General features: G+C 39.4%; 1 protein-coding gene across 2 annotated transcripts in view; it reads left to right on the top strand.

Moving 5' to 3' along the window:
- The window catches only part of BTBD8 (BTB domain containing 8), a 161,638-nt gene that overhangs the window by 39,405 nt on the left and 100,058 nt on the right, over window positions 1-22,175 (top strand). For both annotated transcript variants that reach the window (XM_053694007.1, XM_053694004.1), the window contains exons 8-10: window positions 9,858-9,954; window positions 13,729-13,817; window positions 15,908-16,010. In XM_053694007.1, the coding sequence (XP_053549982.1) occupies window positions 9,858-9,954; window positions 13,729-13,817; window positions 15,908-16,010 (289 nt within the window). The remainder of the gene's footprint in view (window positions 1-9,857; window positions 9,955-13,728; window positions 13,818-15,907; window positions 16,011-22,175) is intronic.

Genomic DNA, 22,175 nt, shown 5'->3' with positions numbered 1-22,175 from the left:
ATATTAAGTACTGGGAGACTGTTTGCCAATATGAAAATTTAAGGCAATTGTTTTTTAATTTAAATAATTTTATTTATTTTTAAATTAATTTATATATATATATATATATATATATATATATATATATATATATATATATATATATATATATATATATATATATATATATATATATATATATATATATATATATATATATATATATATATATATATATATATATATATAGGCAGTCCCTGGGTTACAGACATCCAACTTAAGTACAACTCGTACTTACAAACAGAGAAAATAGAGCTTTATCACCAATCCTTCTTTCCAGGATAACCCAAAGTACTCAAAATCCAATTGTCACAATGGCAGAAAGTGATGTGAAATTTTCTTAACAGGGGCACATATAGCAAAACAAACTTTTCCCTATGCTATCCAAAACTAAAAAAATGTTTGGCTAGAGTTTCACCTAAAAAAAATTCCCTGTTCCAACACCCTCCTGCAATCGTTGGTTAGGGATCCACCCCACATTTTTCTGTAATGTAGCTCCCCCCTCCGTTCCTGCCATTCCTATGTGTATATATATGTGTGTGTGTGTGTGTGTGTGTGTATGTATATATATATATATATATATATATATATATATATATATATATATATATATATATATATATATATATATATATATATATATATATATATATATATATATATATATATATAACAGCAATTTAAAATATGGGGAGGTGAAAAGTGAGTTTAAAATCCTCCACTAAATCCAAAATGTAGAGAAAATAACTCATTGTGTAAACCATTTACAAATCTAGACAAGTCAGAAGACTTGCTTTTACCCCAGAAACTCTCTGATTACACTGTTTCCAATGCAGCAAAGGATTCTGGGTGAGATATGCAAATAGGGTTCACAATGACTCACTTTTTTACTTCTAGCCTGCTTTTTAATGCAGACTTCCCTTTAAGCCATAGCATCGCCGCATTACACAGCTTCTAAGCTTAGCTAGGGGGTAGTACAGTGATTCAGACCAATCCCAGGACAGCTGTTACGTGGTTATTGCCACTCATCAGCTGGAAGTAGGTTGAATCACTGCTTGATAAAGTTGTTTTCTGGGGGAAATACAACAGCAATTTAAAATATGGGGAGGCGAAAAGTGAGTTTAAAATCCTCCACTAAATCCAAAATGTAGAGAAAATAACTCATTGTGTAAATCATTTACTTCCTGGGATTGGTCTGAATCACTGTACTACCCCTAGCTAAGCTTAGAAGCTGTGTAATGCGGCGATGCTATGGCGTAAAGGGAAGTCTGCCTTAAAAAGCAGGCTAGAAGTAAAAAAGTGTCTCATTATGTATGTATGTATGTATGTATATATGTGTGTGTATGTATGTGTGTGTGTGTGTATATATATATATATATATATATATATATATATATATATATATATATATATATATATATATATATATATATATATATATAGTATATGTATGTGCGTGTCTTAAGGGTTTAACCCCTTAACGACTGAGGACGTGCAGGGTACGTCCTCAGAAAAAAGGCAGTTAACGCCTTAGAACGTACCCTGCACGTCCTCAGTGTGGAAAGCAGCTGGAAGCGATCCTGATCACTTCCAGCTGTTTTCCGGTTATTGCAGGATGCCTCGATATTGAGGCATCCTGCAATAACATTTTCTTCTGTTAAGTGTGATCAGTCCACGGGTCATCATTACTTCTGGGATATTACTCCTCCCCAACAGGAAGTGCAAGAGGATTCACCCAGCAGAGCTGCATATAGCTCCTCCCCTCTACGTCACTCCCAGTCATTCTCTTGCACCCAACGACTAGATAGGATGTGTGAGAGGACTATGGTGATTATACTTAGTTTTATATCTTCAATCAAAAGTTTGTTATTTTAAAATAGCACCGGAGTGTGTTATTACCTCTCTGGCAGAGTTTGAAGAAGAATCTACCAGAGTTTTTGTTATGATTTTAGCCGGAGTAGTTAAGATCATATTGCTGTTCTCGGCCATCTGAGGAGTGAGGTAAACTTCAGATCAGGGGACAGCGGGCAGATGAATCTGCATAGAGGTATGTAGCAGTTTTTATTTTCTGACAATGGAATTGATGAGAAAATCCTGCCATACCGATATAATGTCATGTATGTATACTTTACACTTCAGTATTCTGGGGAATGGTACTTCACTAGAATTACACTGTAAGAAATACATAAAGCTGTTTAATAACTAGAGATTATGTTTAACGTTTTTGCTGGAATGTAAAATCGTTTTCATTTGCTGAGGTACTGTGTGAATAAATGTTTGGGCACTATTTTTCCACTTGGCAGTTGCTTAATCTGTTTTTCTGACAGTTTCTGTTCTCCCTCACTGCTGTGTGTGAGGGGGAGGGGCCGTTTTTTGGCGCTTTTTCTATGCATCAAATATTTCAGTCAGCAACTCATTGTATTCCCTGCATGATCCGGTTCATCTCTACAGAGCTCAGGGGTCTTCAAAACTTATTTTGAGGGAGGTAATTTCTCTCAGCAGAGCTGTGAGAATTATAGTTTGACTGAGATAAAAAACGTTTATTCTGTAATTTGTTTCCTGCTTTCAGAATTTGTTATCTTTGCTAATGGGATTAAACCTTTGCTAAAGTTGTGTTGTTTACAAGGATTGAGGCTATAACTGTTTCAATTTATTAATTTTCAACTGTCATAGATCTTCTGTGCTTCTTAAAGGCACAGTACATTTTAATATTATTCTAATTGAATTGTATTTCCAAGTTGCAAGTTTATTTGCTAGTGTGTTAAACATGTCTGATTCAGAGGATGATACCTGTGTCATTTGTTGCAATGCCAAAGTGGAGCCCAATAGAAATTTATGTACTAACTGTATTGATGCTACTTTAAATAAAAATCAATCTGTACAAATTGAACAAATTTCACCAAACAACGAGGGGAGAGTTATGCCGACTAACTCGCCTCACGTGTCAGTACCTACATCTCCCGCTCAGAGGGAGGTGCGTGATATTGTAGCGCCGAGTACATCTGGGCGGCCATTACAAATCACATTACAGGATATGGCTACTGTTATGACTGAGGTTTTGGCTAAATTACCAGAACTAAGAGGTAAGCGTGATCACTCTGGGGTGAGAACAGAGTGCGCTGATAATATTAGGGCCATGTCAGACACTGCGTCACAGGTGGCAGAACATGAGGACGGAGAACTTCATTCTGTGGGTGACGGTTCTGATCCAAACAGACTGGATTCAGATAATTCAAATTTTAAATTTAAACTGGAAAACCTCCGTGTATTACTAGGGGAGGTGTTAGCGGCTCTGAATGATTTTAACACAGTTGCAATACCAGAGAAAATGTGTAGGTTGGATAAATATTTTGCGGTACCGACGAGTACTGAGGTTTTTCCTATACCTAAGAGACTTACTGAAATTGTTACTAAGGAGTGGGATAGACCCGGTGTGCCGTTCTCACCCCCTCCGATATTTAGAAAAATGTTTCCAATAGACGCCACCACAAGGGACTTATGGCAAACGGTCCCTAAGGTGGAGGGAGCAGTTTCTACCTTAGCTAAGCGTACCACTATCCCGGTGGAGGATAGCTGTGCTTTTTCAGATCCAATGGATAAAAAGTTAGAGGGTTACCTTAAGAAAATGTTTGTTCAACAAGGTTTTATATTGCAACCCCTTGCATGCATTGCGCCGATCACGGCTGCAGCGGCATTCTGGATTGAGTCTCTGGAAGAGAACATTGGTTCAGCTACTCTGGACGACATTACGGACAGGCTTAGAGTCCTTAAACTAGCTAATTCATTCATTTCGGAGGCCGTAGTACATCTTACTAAACTTACGGCGAAGAATTCAGGATTCGCCATTCAGGCACGCAGGGCGCTGTGGCTAAAATCCTGGTCAGCTGATGTTACTTCTAAGTCTAAATTGCTTAATATACCTTTCAAAGGGCAGACCTTATTCGGGCCCGGGTTGAAAGAGATTATCGCTGACATTACAGGAGGTAAAGGCCATGCCCTGCCTCAGGACAAAGCCAAAGCCAAGACTAGACAGTCTAATTTTCGTTCCTTTCGTAATTTCAAAGCAGGAGCAGCATCAACTTCCTCTGCACCAAAACAGGAAGGAGCTGTTGCTCGCTACAGACAAGGCTGGAAACCTAACCAGTCCTGGAACAAGGGCAAGCAGACTAGGAAACCTGCTGCTGCCCCTAAAACAGCATGAATTGAGGGCCCCCGATCCGGGATCGGATCTAGTGGGGGGCAGACTTTCTCTCTTCGCCCAGGCTTGGGCAAGAGATGTTCAGGATCCCTGGGCGCTAGAGATAATATCTCAGGGATACCTTCTGGACTTCAAATACTCTCCTCCAAGAGAGAGATTTCATCTGTCAAGATTGTCAACAATCCAGACAAAGAAAGAGGCGTTTCTACGCTGCGTACAAGAGCTCTTGTTAATGGGAGTAATCCATCCAGTTCCACGATCGGAACAGGGACAGGGGTTTTACTCAAATCTGTTTGTGGTTCCCAAAAAAGAGGGAACTTTCAGACCAATCCTGGACTTAAAGATCCTAAACAAATTCCTAAGAGTTCCATCGTTCAAGATGGAGACTATTCGGACAATTTTACCTATGATCCAAGAGGGTCAATACATGACCACTGTAGATTTAAAAGATGCTTACCTTCACATGCCGATTCACAAAGATCATTATCGGTACCTAAGGTTTGCCTTCCTAGACAGGCATTACCAGTTTGTGGCTCTTCCATTCGGATTGGCTACAGCTCCAAGAATCTTCACAAAGGTTCTGGGTGCTCTTCTGGCGGTACTAAGACCGCGGGGAATCTCGGTAGCTCCATACCTAGACGACATTCTGATACAAGCTTCAAGCTTTCAAACTGCCAAGTCTCATACAGAGTTAGTGCTGGCATTTCTAAGGTCACATGGATGGAAGGTGAACGAAAAGAAAAGTTCACTCGTTCCACTCACAAGAGTTCCCTTCCTGGGGACTCTTATAGATTCTGTAGAAATGAAGATTTACCTGACAGAGGACAGGCTAACAAGACTTCAAAGTGCTTGCCGCACCCTTCATTCCATTCAACACCCGTCAGTGGCTCATTGCATGGAGGTAATCGGCTTAATGGTAGCGGCAATGGACATAGTACCCTTTGCACGCTTACACCTCAGACCACTGCAACTGTGCATGCTAAGTCAGTGGAATGGGGATTACTCAGACTTATCCCCTTCTCTGAATCTGGATCAAGAGACCAGAAATTCTCTTCTATGGTGGCTTTCTCGGCCACATCTGTCCAGGGGGATGCCATTCAGCAGACCAGACTGGACAATTGTAACAACAGACGCCAGCCTTCTAGGTTGGGGTGCCGTCTGGAATTCAATGAAGGCTCAGGGACAATGGAGTCAGGAGGAGAGTCTCCTGCCAATAAACATTCTGGAATTGAGAGCAGTTCTCAATGCCCTCCTGGCTTGGCCCCAGTTGACAACTCGGGGGTTCATCAGGTTTCAGTCGGACAACATCACGACTGTAGCTTACATCAACCATCAGGGAGGGACAAGAAGCTCCCTAGCTATGATGGAAGTATCAAAGATAATTTGCTGGGCAGAGTCTCACTCTTGCCACCTGTCAGCAATCCACATCCCGGGAGTGGAGAACTGGGAGGCGGATTTCTTAAGTCGTCAGACTTTTCATCCGGGGGAGTGGGAACTTCATCCGGAGGTCTTTGCCCAAATACTTCGACGTTGGGGCAAACCAGAGATAGATCTCATGGCGTCTCGACAGAACGCCAAGCTTCCTCGTTACGGGTCCAGATCCAGGGATCCAGGAGCAGTCCTGATAGATGCCCTGACAGCACCTTGGGACTTCAGGATGGCTTACGTGTTTCCACCCTTCCCGTTGCTTCCTCGATTGATTGCCAGAATCTAACAAGAGAGAGCATCAGTGATTCTAATAGCACCTGCGTGGCCACGCAGGACTTGGTATGCAGACCTGGTGGACATGTCATCCTGTCCACCTTGGTCTCTACCTCTGAAACAGGACCTTCTGATACAGGGTCCCTTCAAACATCAAAATCTAACTTCTCTGAAGCTGACTGCTTGGAAATTGAACGCTTGATTTTATCAAGACGTGGATTTTCTGAGTCAGTTATTGATACCTTAATACAGGCTAGGAAACCTGTTACCAGAAAGATTTACCATAAGATATGGCGTAAATACCTATATTGGTGTGAATCCAAAGGTTACTCTTGGAGTAAGGTTAGGATTCCTAGGATATTGTCTTTTCTACAAGAAGGTTTAGAAAAGGGTTTATCTGCTAGTTCATTAAAGGGACAGATCTCAGCTCTGTCCATTCTGTTACACAAACGTCTGTCAGAAGTTCCTGACGTCCAGGCTTTTTGTCAGGCTTTGGCCAGAATTAAGCCTGTGTTTAAAACTGTTGCTCCACCATGGAGTTTAAACCTTGTTCTTAATGTTTTACAGGGCGTTCCGTTTGAACCCCTTCATTCCATTGATATAAAGTTGTTATCTTGGAAAGTTCTATTTTTAATGGCTATTTCCTCGGCTCGAAGAGTCTCTGAATTATCAGCCTTACATTGTGATTCTCCTTATTTGATTTTTCATTCGGATAAGGTAGTCCTGCGTACTAAACCTGGGTTCTTACCTAAGGTAGTTACTAACAGGAATATCAATCAAGAGATTGTTGTTCCTTCTTTATGCCCAAATCCTTCTTCAAAGAAGGAACGTCTACTGCACAACCTGGATGTAGTCCGTGCTCTAAAATTTTACTTACAGGCAACTAAGGAATTTCGACAAACGTCTTCTCTGTTTGTCATTTACTCTGGGCAGAGGAGAGGTCAAAAAGCTTCCGCTACCTCTCTTTCTTTTTGGCTTCGTAGCATAATTCGTTTAGCTTATGAGACTGCTGGACAGCAGCCTCCTGAAAGAATTACAGCTCATTCTACTAGAGCTGTGGCTTCCACTTGGGCCTTCAAGAATGAGGCCTCTGTTGAACAGATTTGCAAGGCTGCAACTTGGTCTTCGCTTCATACTTTTTCCAAATTTTACAAATTTGACACTTTTGCTTCATCGGAGGCTATTTTTGGGAGAAAGGTTCTTCAGGCAGTGGTTCCTTCTGTATAAAGAGCCTGCCTATCCCTCCCGTCATCCGTGTACTTTTGCTTTGGTATTGGTATCCCAGAAGTAATGATGACCCGTGGACTGATCACACTTAACAGAAGAAAACATAATTTATGCTTACCTGATAAATTCCTTTCTTCTGTAGTGTGATCAGTCCACGGCCCGCCCTGTTTTTAAGGCAGGTAAATATTTTTTAATTTATACTCCAGTCACCACTTCACCCTTGGCTTTTCCTTTCTCGTTGGTCCTTGGTCGAATGACTGGGAGTGACGTAGAGGGGAGGAGCTATATGCAGCTCTGCTGGGTGAATCCTCTTGCACTTCCTGTTGGGGAGGAGTAATATCCCAGAAGTAATGATGACCCGTGGACTGATCACACTACAGAAGAAAGGAATTTATCAGGTAAGCATAAATTATGTTTTTTACCCCTCCGGTGCAGAGAGAGCCACTCTGTGGCCCTCTCTGCACCGGACATCGATGGCCGCATTCGTTGGTGGGTGGGAGCTGAAGTGGGAGGTGGGTGGGCGGCCATCGATGGCTTCCTGGTCAGAGATTGGGGCGGTATCGGGGGCGGTATCGCCGTGCGTGCACGGGGGGTGGTGGGCGTGCACGGGGAGGGAGCGGGTGGGAACCACTTACACTACAGAAACGGTTTCTTTTATTATGGGGAGAAAGGAGGGATAAAATCCCTGATTAAAGTCATCTAAGGGATCTGGGAGGGGGTGGGGGATTAGTCTTGGGGGGGGGGGGGAAGCTACACTGCAGAAAAAAATAAATAAAAAAAAAAAAAAACATTTTTACATGCAAACTGGGTACTGGCAGACAGCTGCCAGTACCCAAGATGGCCCCCAATAAGGCAGAGGGGGAGGGTTAGAGAGCTGTTTTGGGGGGGATCAGGGAGGTTGGGGGCTAAGGGGGGGAATCTTACACAGCAGCATATGTAAATATGCTATATATAAAAAAAGGATACCTTTTATTTTAGTACTGGCAGACTTTCTGCCAGTACTTAAGATGGCGGGGACAATTTTTGGGGTGGGGGAGGAAAGAGAGCTCTTTGGGAGGGATCAGGGGGTCTGATGTGTCAGGTGGGAAGCTGATCTCTACACTAAAGCTAAAATTAACCCTGCAAACTCCATACAAGCTACCTAATTAACCCCTTCATTGCTGGGCATAATTCACATGTTGTGCGCAGTGGCATTTAGCGGCCTTCTAATTACCAAAAATCAACACCAAATCCATATATGTCTGCTATTTTTGAACAAAGGAGACCCCAGAGAAGCATTTACAACCATTTGTGCCATAATTGCACAAAATGTTTGTAAATGATTTCAGTGAGAAATCTAAAATTTTGAAAAATTTAACGTTTTTCTTTATTTGATCGCATTTGGCGGTGAAATGGTGGCATGAAATATACCAAAATGGGCGTAGATCAATACTTTGGGTTGTCTACTACACTACACTAAAGCTAAAATTACCCCAAAAAGCTCCCTACATGCTCCCTTATTAACCCCTTCCCTGCTGTGCATAATACACGCATGGTGCGCAGTGGCATTTAGCGGCCTTCTAATTACCAAAAAGCAACGTCAAAGCCATATATGTCTGCTATTTCTGAACAAAGGGGATTCCAGAGAAAAATTTACAACCATTTATGCCATAATTGCACAATCTGTTTGTAAATAATTTCAGTGAGAATCCTAAAGTTTGTGAAAAAGTGAACAATTTTTTTTATTTGATCGCATTTGGTGGTGAAATGGTGGCATGAAATATACCAAAATGGGCCTAGATCAATACTTTGGGATGTCTTCTAAAAATATATATATACATGTCAAGGGATATTCAGGTATTCCTGACAGATATCAGGGTTCCAATGTAACTAGCGCTCATTTTGAAAAAAAGTGGTTTGGAAATAGCAAAGTGCTACTTATATTTATTGCCCTATAACTTGCAAAAAAAAGCAAAGAACGTGTAAACATTGGGTATTTCTAAACTCTGGACAAAATTTAGAAATTATTTAGCATGGGTGTTTTTTGGTGGTTGTAGATGTGTAACAGATTTTGGGGGACAAAGTTAGAAAAAGTGTGTTTTTTTCCATTTTTTCCTCGTATTTTATATTTTTTTTTAATAGTAAATGATAAGATATGATGAAAATAATGGTATCTTTAGAAAGTCCATTTAATGGCGAGAAAAACGGTATATAATATGTGTGGGTACAGTAAAAGAGTAAGAGGAAAATTACAGCTAAACACAAACACTGCAAAAATGTAAAAATAGCCTTGGTCCCAAATGGACAGAAAATGGAAAAGTGCTGTGGTCATTAAGGGGTTAAACAAAAACCTTAATTATATGTACAGGAAACAAAATAATTCCCTTAAATTATTTTATCAAACTCCGTTATAGCTTTTGGTTTGAGATACCATTATTGCATTTATAGTTTGACTAGAAACCCATAACATTAGTGAAAATGCTATGGGTTACTTATTAATAAGAGACATAAACAATTCTATCCTAACAGTTTTGCAGTATTACATTTGTATTTATTGCTAAACACAATATTATGATCTTAAGACAGTCTTAAAATTGTCAATCACAGACTTTAATAAAATGCGTATAAAACTAGACATTGTTTTTATCATGTACGTTATGTTCAGATAATTGTATTAGATTTTTCCTAATAATTCTTTGAATTTGCCTTTCAGCCACATACTTTCTATTGCAGATATGTATGGATTGGAGGGACTAAAGGAAGTTGCAATTTATACGTTAAAAAAAGATTACTGCAAGTTCTTCCATAAGGCAAGTTTAGTTGTGTGTTTTGTTTACTTCTTCAAATTGGTGCAGCGCTAACTTAATCCATCATTGTGAGATAAAGTAATGGAGGAAGATGGGCCTTGCACCAGAGCCTGATAAACTAGAAGGCAACATAGGCACATGCCTAGGGCTCCACCACAATACAGAAAAGTGGCCCCAATTAAAGAGCGGTCTAAGAGTTACAAAAAGATGAAGCCGCATCCAGTCCAGCATAGAAAATAATATATAGACGAGTTCTTTAAAGGGACAAAAATCTACTACTCATTTGAAGTTCAGACTAAGTGCTGTTGCATTGTCTTCTTATCATGCATTTGTTGATTATGCAAATCTACAGTGTTGACTGGTCCTTTAAAAAAAAAAACACATAGATGTGCTATTCTTTTATATTGTTAAAATAAATTTAAAGAGACAGTGTACTGTAACATTGGTTTCCTCGTAATGTGTTTCCAGTGACTTGTTATACCAGCTGCATAGTAGAACATATATGGGAAATGCTCATTTAGGTTTATTTTAATATATGAAATAGCTCAGGTACATAACAGAAAAAACAAAAATGCAGCTCCAATTCGTTTTCAAAGAATACAATATAGAGGATATATGCTGAAATATATATATATATATATATATATATATATATATATATATATATATATATATATATATATATATATATATATTTTTTACACATACACACATATTACCTTCACACACAATCATATTATAGTGCTTGCTATATTACTTGCAGGTGGCAGTGGTGCATAACATTTAAGAATTACAGCAGTGAAGATTTCTAAGATACGTTTTTACTACATCTGTTATGTATATTCTTTACTGATGCATAACATTTTTTTTTTAATTTTACGTCTGTAGTCCTAGACTACAGATGTAAAATAAAAAAAAATTGTTATGCATCAGTAAAGAATATAAATAAGAAATGTAGTAAAAACGTTTTCCATCTTAGAAATCTTCACTGCTGTAATTCTCCCTGATTGGCTACACTGAACTGCTCTACTTGCTAAGTTGCAGTCTACACACTCTCTTTATGCTGTAATAAGATCTGGAGTGATTTTTTGCCTAAGTAGGATAGTACTACTTTATTATCATATCTACTTAGGCAAAAACTCACTCCAGATCTTATTACAGCATAAAGATAGAGTGTAGACTGCAACAGCATTAAGTAGAGCAGTTCAGTGTAGCCGATCAGGGAGAATAACGAAGACTGAAATAGGTTGTAAGTTAGACATACCTTGATTAGCAGTGCCAGTGTTTTGTTCCACACGCGTGCAAGTCTGCAGCCCCTCCTTCCCTGACCACCAGACCGCTCTCTCAGTCTCTCATTGGCTTAGTAATGGCTATGCATTATGGGACTTGTAGTTAGTTCCTAACTTTGGGAGCTCCCCCTGCTGCCCGCCCATAGAAATGGCCCAGCTCGCACAGTGAAAATTGTGCGATCAGCAAAGGTATAGGTTCTGTTATGGGCGGAGCAGCAGGCACATAAACATGTGCAAAGGGCTATAGCAGGCTATATTTCTCTACCGCACGTACGGTATAGAGGTATATAAAAGGATTTTTTTTTTAAATTAAACTGGACAGTAGACTGGAACCTTTTTTTTGGCAGAATAAATATATTTTTTCCAATAGGGGGGCTATTGGAGAAATTATATTTATTCAGCCAAAAAAAATATTTATTTATTTTTTTTTTCCCAGGGGGCTCACGTGCGGTTGTGATCATATGAGGAGCCTCCACTGTTTAGCATGTTGATCCAGCTAGTTAGATTAATATACAAAGAGACATATCCCTGGGTTTGTGCTCATCACATCTATCTAAGCCATGACATTGCTCAACATATCTTGTATGTTATTCAACTGGTTTTGATTTGGTTTTATACAGCTTTGTTTTTATTTACAGAGCTCACATCTTGTAGGGACTTCTAGGTTCCACCCCTTAAAGACCTCAGTGATTTCTCTAACACCTTAACAACCACCAACATACCCTATACGTTGGGGGTTGTTAAACAAGCCCTCTCATTGGGCTTGTTTATAGTGCGAGTCTTGACCGTGCTATATCTGCATGCTTCCGGCACAGCTGCGCTAGGAAACCCCTTAACTAGCACACAACGTAAAGGGTACATCGATCGTTAAGGGAGCACTCAAGTCAAAATGTAAACTTTTACGATTTAGACAGAGCACACAATTTTAAGCAACCTTTCATTTCCATTATCTAAATGTGCACAATCTCTTTACATGCACACTTTTAGATACCAGCTCCTACTGTGCAAGAATTAATAGACTATACGTATATGCATTTGGTGATTGGCTCATGTCAGTCACATGATGCAGGGGGAAGTAAAATAGACATAACTTTGAAATTAGTTAGAAAAAAATATACTATTCTTTTGAAATGCAAATTAAGTTCTTTTACATTTTCTATTTTTTATTATCCATTTGTTGATTATGCAATTCTACTGTATTTAAAGGGACACTCAAGTCTTTCAACTTTAAACTTTCATGATTCAGATAGAGCAGCAATTTTAAACAACTTTACAATTTACATCCATTAATAAAATGTGCATTATTTTTATATTTACACTTTTGAGTCACCAGATCCTATTGAGCATGTGCAAAAATTCACAGAATATAGATGCATTTGTGATTGGCTGATGACTGTCACATGGTACGTGTATGCATTTGTGATTGGCTGAATGCTGTCACATGATACAGGAGGAGTGGAAATAGACATAACTTTGAAATTTGTCAGGAAAAAAATCTACTACTCATTTGAAGTTCAGACCAAATGTTATTGCATTGTCTTGTTATCTTGTATCTACTGTATTTACTGTTCCTTTAATTGATCACTTTAAAGGGGCATAAAACAGGTTGAGATCTGTGGGGCTAATTTATTAAAAATAGTTAGCATAAAAAAATGTTTAAAAATTGCTGGCAGGTATTTTTAAAATAATTTTAAAAAATAAGCAAAATTAATTACATAGCTAAGCTGCCTGGAGCAGCCAACTCCACCCCTCTTATCAGTGTTTAGACACAGGCATTGTATTTCAACTAAATTCACAGCTTCTAGGCATGCTCCAGCAGATAATCCCTATGCACTTTTGTATACTACCATAACAACAATAGATATAGATACAGCCATAGAAGGAAATACGCGGGGGGGGAGTTAGAGCTTTACAATTCAGAAACTAAAAAGAAAGGGTTAATGGCGAGGCACTGCAGTATAAATTTGCAGGTAAAGTAATTAAAGTACATATTATTATATTTTGTCTCTACTTGTTTTATGTCCCTTTTAAGCTCATGTTTTTGGGAATCCCCCAGTCCGTGTGTTACAGTCCTGGTCAAGCAGAATGTATTTTATTTGAATATTGAAGGGTATAAGGGTAGTTCCAAAATTAGGCAACTTGTCAAAAAACAAAAAAACTACTGTACCTTTAAACCATTATTTCTATTTGTGGTTTTGCTTTGCAAAATTGTTATTTGTGTACAGCAAACATTGCATCAATAGTAAACAAATTGTAGGAGTATCCTACTCAGAGAACAATAGATTCTTTATGTGGCAGTAGTCAGAAAATATTGCAAAAGACTTGCTATAAACAGATTTCTTAGCAGGAATGGGACCAGCCAGTAGCATTAGTTTTGTTTCTCTTATGTCCTAGTAAAGGTTGCAGATCCCTTGAGTTTGCCTTTACAACATGACTTACACATTTTTAAATGTACTACCATTTTTTTTTTTTTACGTTCCCTGTTTAGCCAGTGGTTGGACTTCAGCAGTCGGTGTTGGAATGCCTTTGTATTGCTCACTCACTTGGCGAAAAGCAGCTGTACACTTCTTGTATGAAGTAAGTTTAACTGAGCATTTCATAGCATTGTAATAACTTCACTGAGTAAATAAAATGTGCGTTAAAAACTATGTCATAAATATCCATTGTAAATCTTTGTTTAGGGAGCTGTGTGTTTATTTTGTTTGTAGCCGGAGTCAGGAATTTAAAATAAGCTTGAAAACAATGTATAACAATTTTTATATTGGTTTAAAATAATTTTGTTATTTTTTGTTGTTTTTGCACTATGCTGTATATGTTATTTTTTTTTTGTACTTGTTTAGGTCTGTAGTATATAAATCTAATAGGAGGTGAAAAAAAAATTCCTTTTCTAACTATTAACAAGATAAATTGAAAACTTTAGAAACTTACACCAGTAATGTTTATTGTTCCATCATCTTTTTGACCACACCCACTGGTACAACATTTTGTTTGCAATATTGTCTACATCAGTAATTTACAAGTAGGTGGTAGCTACAAACCCAAAGCCTTATCCGATTGGTTGTCACGGGCCAATCAGATCATCCATTAACGTCTATCTCCTATGTATGATCTGATTGGTCCGTTCCATCTCCACTATCTATTTTTGCCTCTGCCTGGGGGGTTCAAGGGGAGCTTCGCCCCTTTTGTAAACCTCATTCCCCAAGGTTCACTTGGGGAGGATGCCAGGCAGAGGCAAAAACAAATCGTGAAGAATGGGTGAATTACAAAGCCCATCTGATTGCCTGTGTCTCCATGAGGTCACTGGATGCACAACCAATCGGATAAGGCTTTGGGTTTCTCGCTACTGCCTCGTAATTTGCTGAATTATATAGGCTTTGTCCTCTAACTTTATGAAGAGTAAAATTAGCAACATAGTTGTTAAAACCCTTACTAGCTGCCAAATGCACAAATTTACAGAGCAATTTGCAAAGGACAAGTGACTGATGAAAACCTTATAAAAATATCTGAATTCTGCCTTATTCCATGGTTCAGAGGGAGCTTGCAATTTCATTTTACTGCTTTTATCAACTTGACTTTGCTCTTTTGGTATCCTATGTTGAAAAGCATACATAGGTAGGCTCAGGAACAGCAGTGTACTACGGGGAGCCAGCAGGTTATTAGTGGTTACAAACATGCCTCTTGTCGTTGGCTCACCAGGTGTGCTTAGCTACCACCTAGTTGTGCATTGCTGCTCTGAAGCAGACATTTGTCCCTGGAAAGGGGGTAAACACACTGTTATATGCAAATAAATGTGCAATTATAAACCGCCCTAAGACATTAGAGCATTTTCTTTTCGCCCTCTGATGTCCCTTTTAATGTCAGAGATGCAATGTGACATTTCTCTGTGGGTTGTGCATCTTACTAACTAGGGATGCACCGCAATTTCGGCCGCAGAAAGTTTCGGCCGAAAATGGCATTTTTGGCTATTTCGGTTTTCGGTTTTTTTGCCTGTTAGTTTCGGTAAAATTATTGTGTAGCATATTTCAAATTTGATGCTAGCCTAGAGCTGCTGTTTAAGTTTATTACTTCACTTACTGTTCTGCATATAATGAGTTTTCTAGGATTATACTTTATTTGGATAATTTGTAAAAAAAAAACCTATTAAATATGATTATGTTACATAGAACTAAATGAAGAATAATACAGTATATTGATATTTATAATTGTTTTAAGTAGGGATGCACCAAAATTTTGGTCGTAGAAACATTTTGGTCGAAAATGGCATTATTTTTTGCCTGTTTTTTTTTTCTTGGTAAAATTATTGTGTAGCATATTATTGTTTTAAGATATTTTTGTCCAATTTTAGTGTGTTACTTTCAATAAAAGTGTAGGCTTTTTTTATTGGCTCTAATTATGCAAAAAAAAAACTAAAAAAAAATTATTTGAAAATAATTTGAAAAAATACATTTTCGGTATCTGTTTCGGTTTTCGGCCAAGTGCATCCTGGATTTTCGGATTCGGTTTCGGTCAAGAATTTCCATTTCGGTGCATCACTATTACTAACTTATAGAAACAAGACATTTGTTATTAACCAATCACTGTAAAGCATTTCCATTGCTTTCCTCTTGGCAAAATCGTCCACTTTAACAAATTACTTTCAAGATTTTTATTGTTTCTCTTTACTTTAGATGGATTGAAAAATATTTTGTGAAATGTTGGTCTGAAAGGAGCTTTGCCAGTTTACCTCCAGATCTGCAAAGAAGTTGTTTTACTACCTTGGTCCAGTCGTTGGTGAGTGTGTTTTTGTTTTTAATTCATTTATTTGCCACCCACGCACTCCTTACCCACCTACAGGACTAGCCAGCAATACTTCTTATATGCTATACTGTCATTTACTTTAGGACAATAAGCTAAACTGCAATTAATGACTATAAAACATTACAATTTACTGGGGAAAAAAATCACCCACCTAGATGGCAAGGAGTGATAGAATGCATCAATTATGTAAAGTCTATGGAAAAGTATGTCTACAGTGATAGACGGCAAACAACTAACCACTGTCTAATCTGGGAATCTTTCATGTCAAATAGACGAAGGTAGATATAAGCCACCAACCTAACCTAAAAATACATAAATATCCTACCCACTCTGAAGTATTAAATATGACTTCTGCGCAATCTCTTCCCACCACCCCCCATTTTTCTTTCTAATGACACGATGAGTCCACGGATCATCATTAATTACTGCTGGCCAGGAGTGATATTCCCAAGAGTATTCTTGGTATCCCTTTTTAAAAAAGAAAACGCACCTATCTTGTGGGAGCTACCGCTGATTGCGCACATTTGTCTCCTGTGATTGGCTAACTAGATGTGTTCAGCTGCTAGTAGTGCAATGCTGTTCCATTAGCAAAGGATAACAAGAGAATTAATCAAATTTGATAATAGTAAACTGGAAAGTTGTTTAAAATTGTATGTTCTGTCTAAATCATGAAACACAATTTTGGGGTTTCCTGCCTTTTAAAGGGACAGTTAACATCTTGATATAAAACGCAAAAACATTTTCTTTTGTGATTGACAGCATTGACAGGGAATAGTGCTGCCATCTAGTGCTCTTGCGAAGGGATACGAATGAGTCCACGGATCATCATTAATTAATGTTGGGAATATCACTCCTAGCCAGCAGGAGGAGGCAAAGAGCACCACAGCAAAGCTGTTAAGTATCACTTTCCCTCCCACAACCCCTAGTCATTCTCTTAAAAGCAAAACGTTAAAAGCAAGGAGGTGGTAAAGTTTAGGTGTCTGAAAAGAAGATTCTTCAATTAAGAGTTGATTATTTAAAAGCAGAGCAAGCTTGTTCTACTCTTTCCTGGGGTTTAGCCATAGTCCATGTCAGTCTCTTCAGTAGAGCAGTGGTGGCTTTTAAGCAATTGGGAACTTGTGGGGTATAATTCTCACTGCGCCTTCCAAATAGTTGTTGCTACCCTAACTTGAAAGATTACTCAGTCTTCCTTTTTTTTTACACAGGTCCATGTGAGGGAGAATGCCTCTCAAACCTAGTGAGCTGACCTGCTGCCAGGCAGGTTTACGTTGAGGTCTATGTGAGGAGTTGCTTCCTCTCATACCGGTTAGGCTGTCCTCCTGCTGGATTGCAGGTAAGTGCCTTTTGATCTCTATATAGGGGGAATGTGCACTTATAACATATACTGCAGCTTTATTTGGGACATAATATATCCTTGGAAGGATATATTTTTAGCAGGATGCAGGCACTATTGTGATTAGGAGACTAAGGGTTAATACTTTCCTGTATACTAGTATACCCTATTATTTTGTGTTGGCTCTGGTACGTTCAGAGGCTTATCTGGGTAATCCCTTATGCCTCGTGTAGTATTCATTTGTAATGGGTATTATGTTTAGGGCTCCTTTTAGGTTTATTGAGCTTGCTCCTTATTTCTAAAAGGCATAAGGAAAGGGCTTAGGTCTCCTTAATGGCTTCTTTTGTTTACTGAGGTTGGAGACTTGTATACAAGGGCTGTCTTTTTTATCATTACTGCTCTGCATACAGAGCAATTTCAATGGCGGGAATTCAAATAAGTTGGATCTGAGGGCGCACTATGTTTCTAACTGCGCAATTATTGTTGATACGTTGCTTCCGATTGCAGGGGGAGTGTCTTCCAAGCGGCGCCATTACTAAACCGATTTTTCTTACTAATTCATCATGTAGGAAGTCTAATCTTAGCGATGTGATTCCCTACAGAGTTTTTCTTATTTATCATTGTTCTCCTCAGATGAGGCGCTGCATGTTTTCTGTTTTCAGGAAATGTTAACGTTATTGTGGACTCCATTCTCCTCCTGCTTTAAAGTTCCATAAAGCTCTATAAATGTATGAGCTCTGCTTTCCCTGCCTCTGACTTACTGGTCCCCTCATTCTAAAAGCGGGTTCCGTGTAGGGGTTATGAAAATAACGATATTTTTGCTCTTAAAGTGACAGTACACAGTGTATATTTTAATTCCATTCTGTGTAGTGAGCATTCCTTTTTAGGAGCTGGAGACTGTTGTAGACATGCCCATTCTTTTCAGAGGTCCATATTGATCCTATGTGTTGCTTACCTTAATTGTCTAGTTAAGGACTTAATAGACCTGTTATATTATAAGTTTTATCCACTGTGGTTAGTGGTATTCTTCCTGGAGTATCTACCCAGTCTTCAAATATATGTTTATTGGCCCTGGTGGACCATATTATGAAAGAACATTTATGCCTATTTGTTTAGAGCCTCATATCCTTCAGGACAAATAATTAGTTTTATCTAATGTCTTGTCTTCTGAAATACTGATCAGTTGTTACATGGTGAGTCTTATGTCTCCTGGGATGTTGCTGTTTAGGCAATGCCACAGCTTTCTCCTCAAGTGTCCCAAGCCTCTGTGGCGTTACATACAGTGCCCTGCGGTTCCTCTCAATCTCCTGGAGGAGTGTATTTGCCTATAGATTTGTAGCTCAGGTATCCTCTGCGATATCTGCAGCTTTATCTGCGTTTCCTTTCTACAGGAAAAATGCAAACGGACATTTGAAGATTCGGATAGTAAGGTTTCTGCCTCTCATCTGCTACATAGGTTGCTCTCTCTCTCCTAAGTCAGATGAGGGGAATTCGCCGGTAGCTTCTGTGATTAAAAATCTCTGATGCGGACAGTATAATTCCTTCATCTGATGCTGAAGTGTTTTCCTTCATATGTATGCTTGCACACCTCGTGTACTGTTAAAGGAGGTTTTGGCTACTTGGACGACATTGATACCCTTGTCTTTGTCAACCTTGAAAAGTTTTGTGAACTTTATCATTTATATGATGTTCCTTCCTTGAGGAAGCTTTTTCTAGGCGTACCTTGGATATTCTCACAGGAATAGGATAAGCTAGGGATATCTTTCTCCCTGTCTTACGTCTTTTCAAGGATCTTCCTGTCGCTGTCTCCATTAAAATGCACGGTGCCTAAAGAAGAGAGGGGCCCGTTACTATGGCGCTGAGATCTTCGATCCTTTTAGAGGGTACCTGCTTCTTTTCAGATCCATAGATAAGAAGCGGGAGGTTTAATTGTTAATTTAGAGCAATTACTTGTCTTATTAAGCTTGCGGTGCTAGCAGCGGGGCGTTATGGCTAATGTCTTGGTCAGCTGGAAAGCCTACCTGTGACTTAGTGGTACAGCCTAGGCTTTATAGGCTTTATAGTGCTGCAGTTGCAGGTTCAATTTTTTCCTCTAAAGTAATGCTTCTGGCATTTTCCTTTCAAGGATGAGACCTTCTTTGGACTTGTTTTGGCAGAACAGTCCATGCTTTTCGGATTTTTCTGGAGTAGGTCTAAAGGAAAGTTTTTTTGTTTGTTTATTTTTTGGTTTTTTTTTTTTTTTTTTTTTGGTTTTTTTTTTTTTCTTTCCTTTTCTTCCTTAGAGTTTGGAATGCAATCTATGATTTCTGAAGTTCTGGTACGATGAGAAAAATTCCTTGAACAGGATTCAGGGCGTTCCTCGCTGGGAGTGAGAGTTCCAGCCCCTGTCTGGGAATGGGATCTGGGTATGTATCTCAAGTTTTCTCTGGTACTGACCTTCTTTTGGTTCTGGTGGGTCTGTTCACAAGAACATAGACCTGAGGGCTCTGTGTTTTATTGTTCTCATGTTTTAGGGAGCTTCTCTAGCTTATAAATTTAATCAGCCAAGAAAGACTTTAGGTCCTGGGGTAGCTCAATGGTGCTTTCTGGTCTATATGTAGTTCAGGTGTCATCCTTCCTTCGAGCTATCTCCTTTTTCAAGAGATTTTGTCCAATCTTCTTTCTCAGGGATGGGAATTGAATCTGGAGAGGTGTTTCCTTGTTCCATCTTCAGGGGTGGATTTTTATGACTCTGTATTTAGAAGAAGTTTTCTAACAGAGGTCGGATATCTAGGATTTATTCCTTTTTCCTCTCTGCAGGCTACTGTCTAGCCAACAGCAAGTTTTAGTTGTCGGGTAAATGGCTTAACTCTTTACAACTAGTAGGTTGGGAGTTCGGATCTAACTGCAGCTGAATCTCCTTCACTTTTCAGTGATTCGATTTAGGAGGGAATTGGTCTAATGATTTCCATGGGACATCATTCCTTTTTGCTAATTTCCATAAAAGGGGAGAGCATTGGATCTGTCTCAAAGGATAGATATAGATCAGTTGAAAAGAGTCTCTCTACTGGAGTAATTTTCAGGAATATCCATCTCAGGCCTTGTGCTCCCGTAGATATTCCTGGGTGATGTGACCTTGGATGCCAACCTGCTGGGCTGGTATGCTGTCTGGGTCTCGTTAAGATTATGGACTCGGAGGTGTCTGCTCTTCTCTTTAATATCTGAAGTAGAGAGCGATCTTTAATGCTCTGATAGCTTGGCCTCTTGGCCTCAGTCGTTTCTTAGTCTGGTTCCAGTCGGGGAATGTCACATCAATGTTTTATTTTAACCAACAGGGGGGATCTAAGGTTTCCTTTGCCATATAGAAGGTGACTTGGATTGTTCAGTGGGCGGAAGCTCACAATTTCTGTCTGTCCTTTTCTTCAGGCATTTAAGATTCAGACTTCTGAACAGACAGATATTTCCTCCCGGGGAGTGGATTCTTCTTCCGGAAATGTTCTCTAGGTAAACCCTCAAATGGGGGGTCCAGAGTTGGCTTCTGAGGGCGTTTCAGCAGAACGCCTAGTTTTAAAGGTGCGGTTCACTGTCAAGTTATCGACTGACAGCCCTGACAGATGTTTTGGCATTTTTTTCTTGGATTACAGTCTGTCACGCCTGTTTACTCTATTTTCCTTCCACGAGTCATTGCTCGTATTCAACAGGAGAGAGTGGCGCGGATTCTAATAGCCTCTGCGTGGCCTTGCAGGATCTGGTATGCAGACCACCTGATAATGTCGTCTCTCCACTTTGGGGACTTTACCTGAGGGAGGACCTTCTGAGTCAGGCAGGGTCCCTTCTTCATCTAGTTTCTCAGATGCTGCCTGCTTGGTGATTGAACGCTTGGTTTTGTTTAAGCGTGGGGTTTCTGAGTCAGTTATTGAAATCATGGCTCAGGCTTGCAGGCATGTTTTCGAGGGGATTGCCATAGACTATGGCGTACTTATCCTTATTGGTGTGAAGCCAAGGGCTTCTCTTGGAGTGGAGTCAGGATTTCTAGTATTTTGCCTGTCTCTAGGATGTCTGAAAAAGGTCTGTCAGTACCCTGAAGGGTCAGTTTCTGCATTGTCCATTTTGCTACATAAGTGTCTGGCAGTCCTGCCAGCTGTGCAATCCTTGTCAGGTCTGGTCAGACTCAAGCCTGTCCTCAAGTCTGTTGCTCCCACTTGGAGCCTCAACTTTGTTCTTAACCTTGTTTTTAAGGTTTTGCGGTACTTTCCATAGATATTTAGTGTTATCTCGGAAGGCTTTCCTCTGCTCGAAGAGTCTCGGAACTCTCAGCTTGGCAGTGTGTTTTTTGCTTTATCTTATCTTTCTTTTAGATAAGGTGGTTCTTCATAGGGATTTGTTGTTCCTTGTCTATGTCCCAATCATCTTTATCATAAGGAACGTTAGTGGCACAACTTGGATGTTGTGCATGTTCTTAATCTCTGTCTACAGACGACTAAGGATTTTCGCCAGTTTTCTGTTTGGTTGTTTTTTTCTCTCTGGGACAGTTACTTCTGTTTTCCTTTGGTTGGAAGAATACTTCGTTTGGTAATGAGACTGCTGGACAGCAGCCTCTTGAGAGAATTACAGCTCTTTTCACTAGGGCTGTATCTGCTTCTTGGGTTTTCAAGAATGAAGCTTTTGTGGATCAGCATTGCAACGCAAGATTGATAGTTGGTCTTGGCAAGGGTTTTTTCTGTCAGAAGGGTTCTTCAAGTGGTGGTGCCTTCTGTTTAGATGCCTGTCTTGCCCTCCCTTATCATCTGTGTACTCTAGCTTGGGTATTGATTCCCAACAGTAAT

This window comes from Bombina bombina, chromosome 10, assembly GCF_027579735.1.
Source record: "Bombina bombina isolate aBomBom1 chromosome 10, aBomBom1.pri, whole genome shotgun sequence".
Taxonomy (NCBI): Eukaryota; Metazoa; Chordata; class Amphibia; order Anura; family Bombinatoridae; genus Bombina; species Bombina bombina.
The sequence above is the reverse complement of the archived record's forward strand: the minus strand, read 5'-3'. Positions and strand labels throughout refer to the sequence as shown.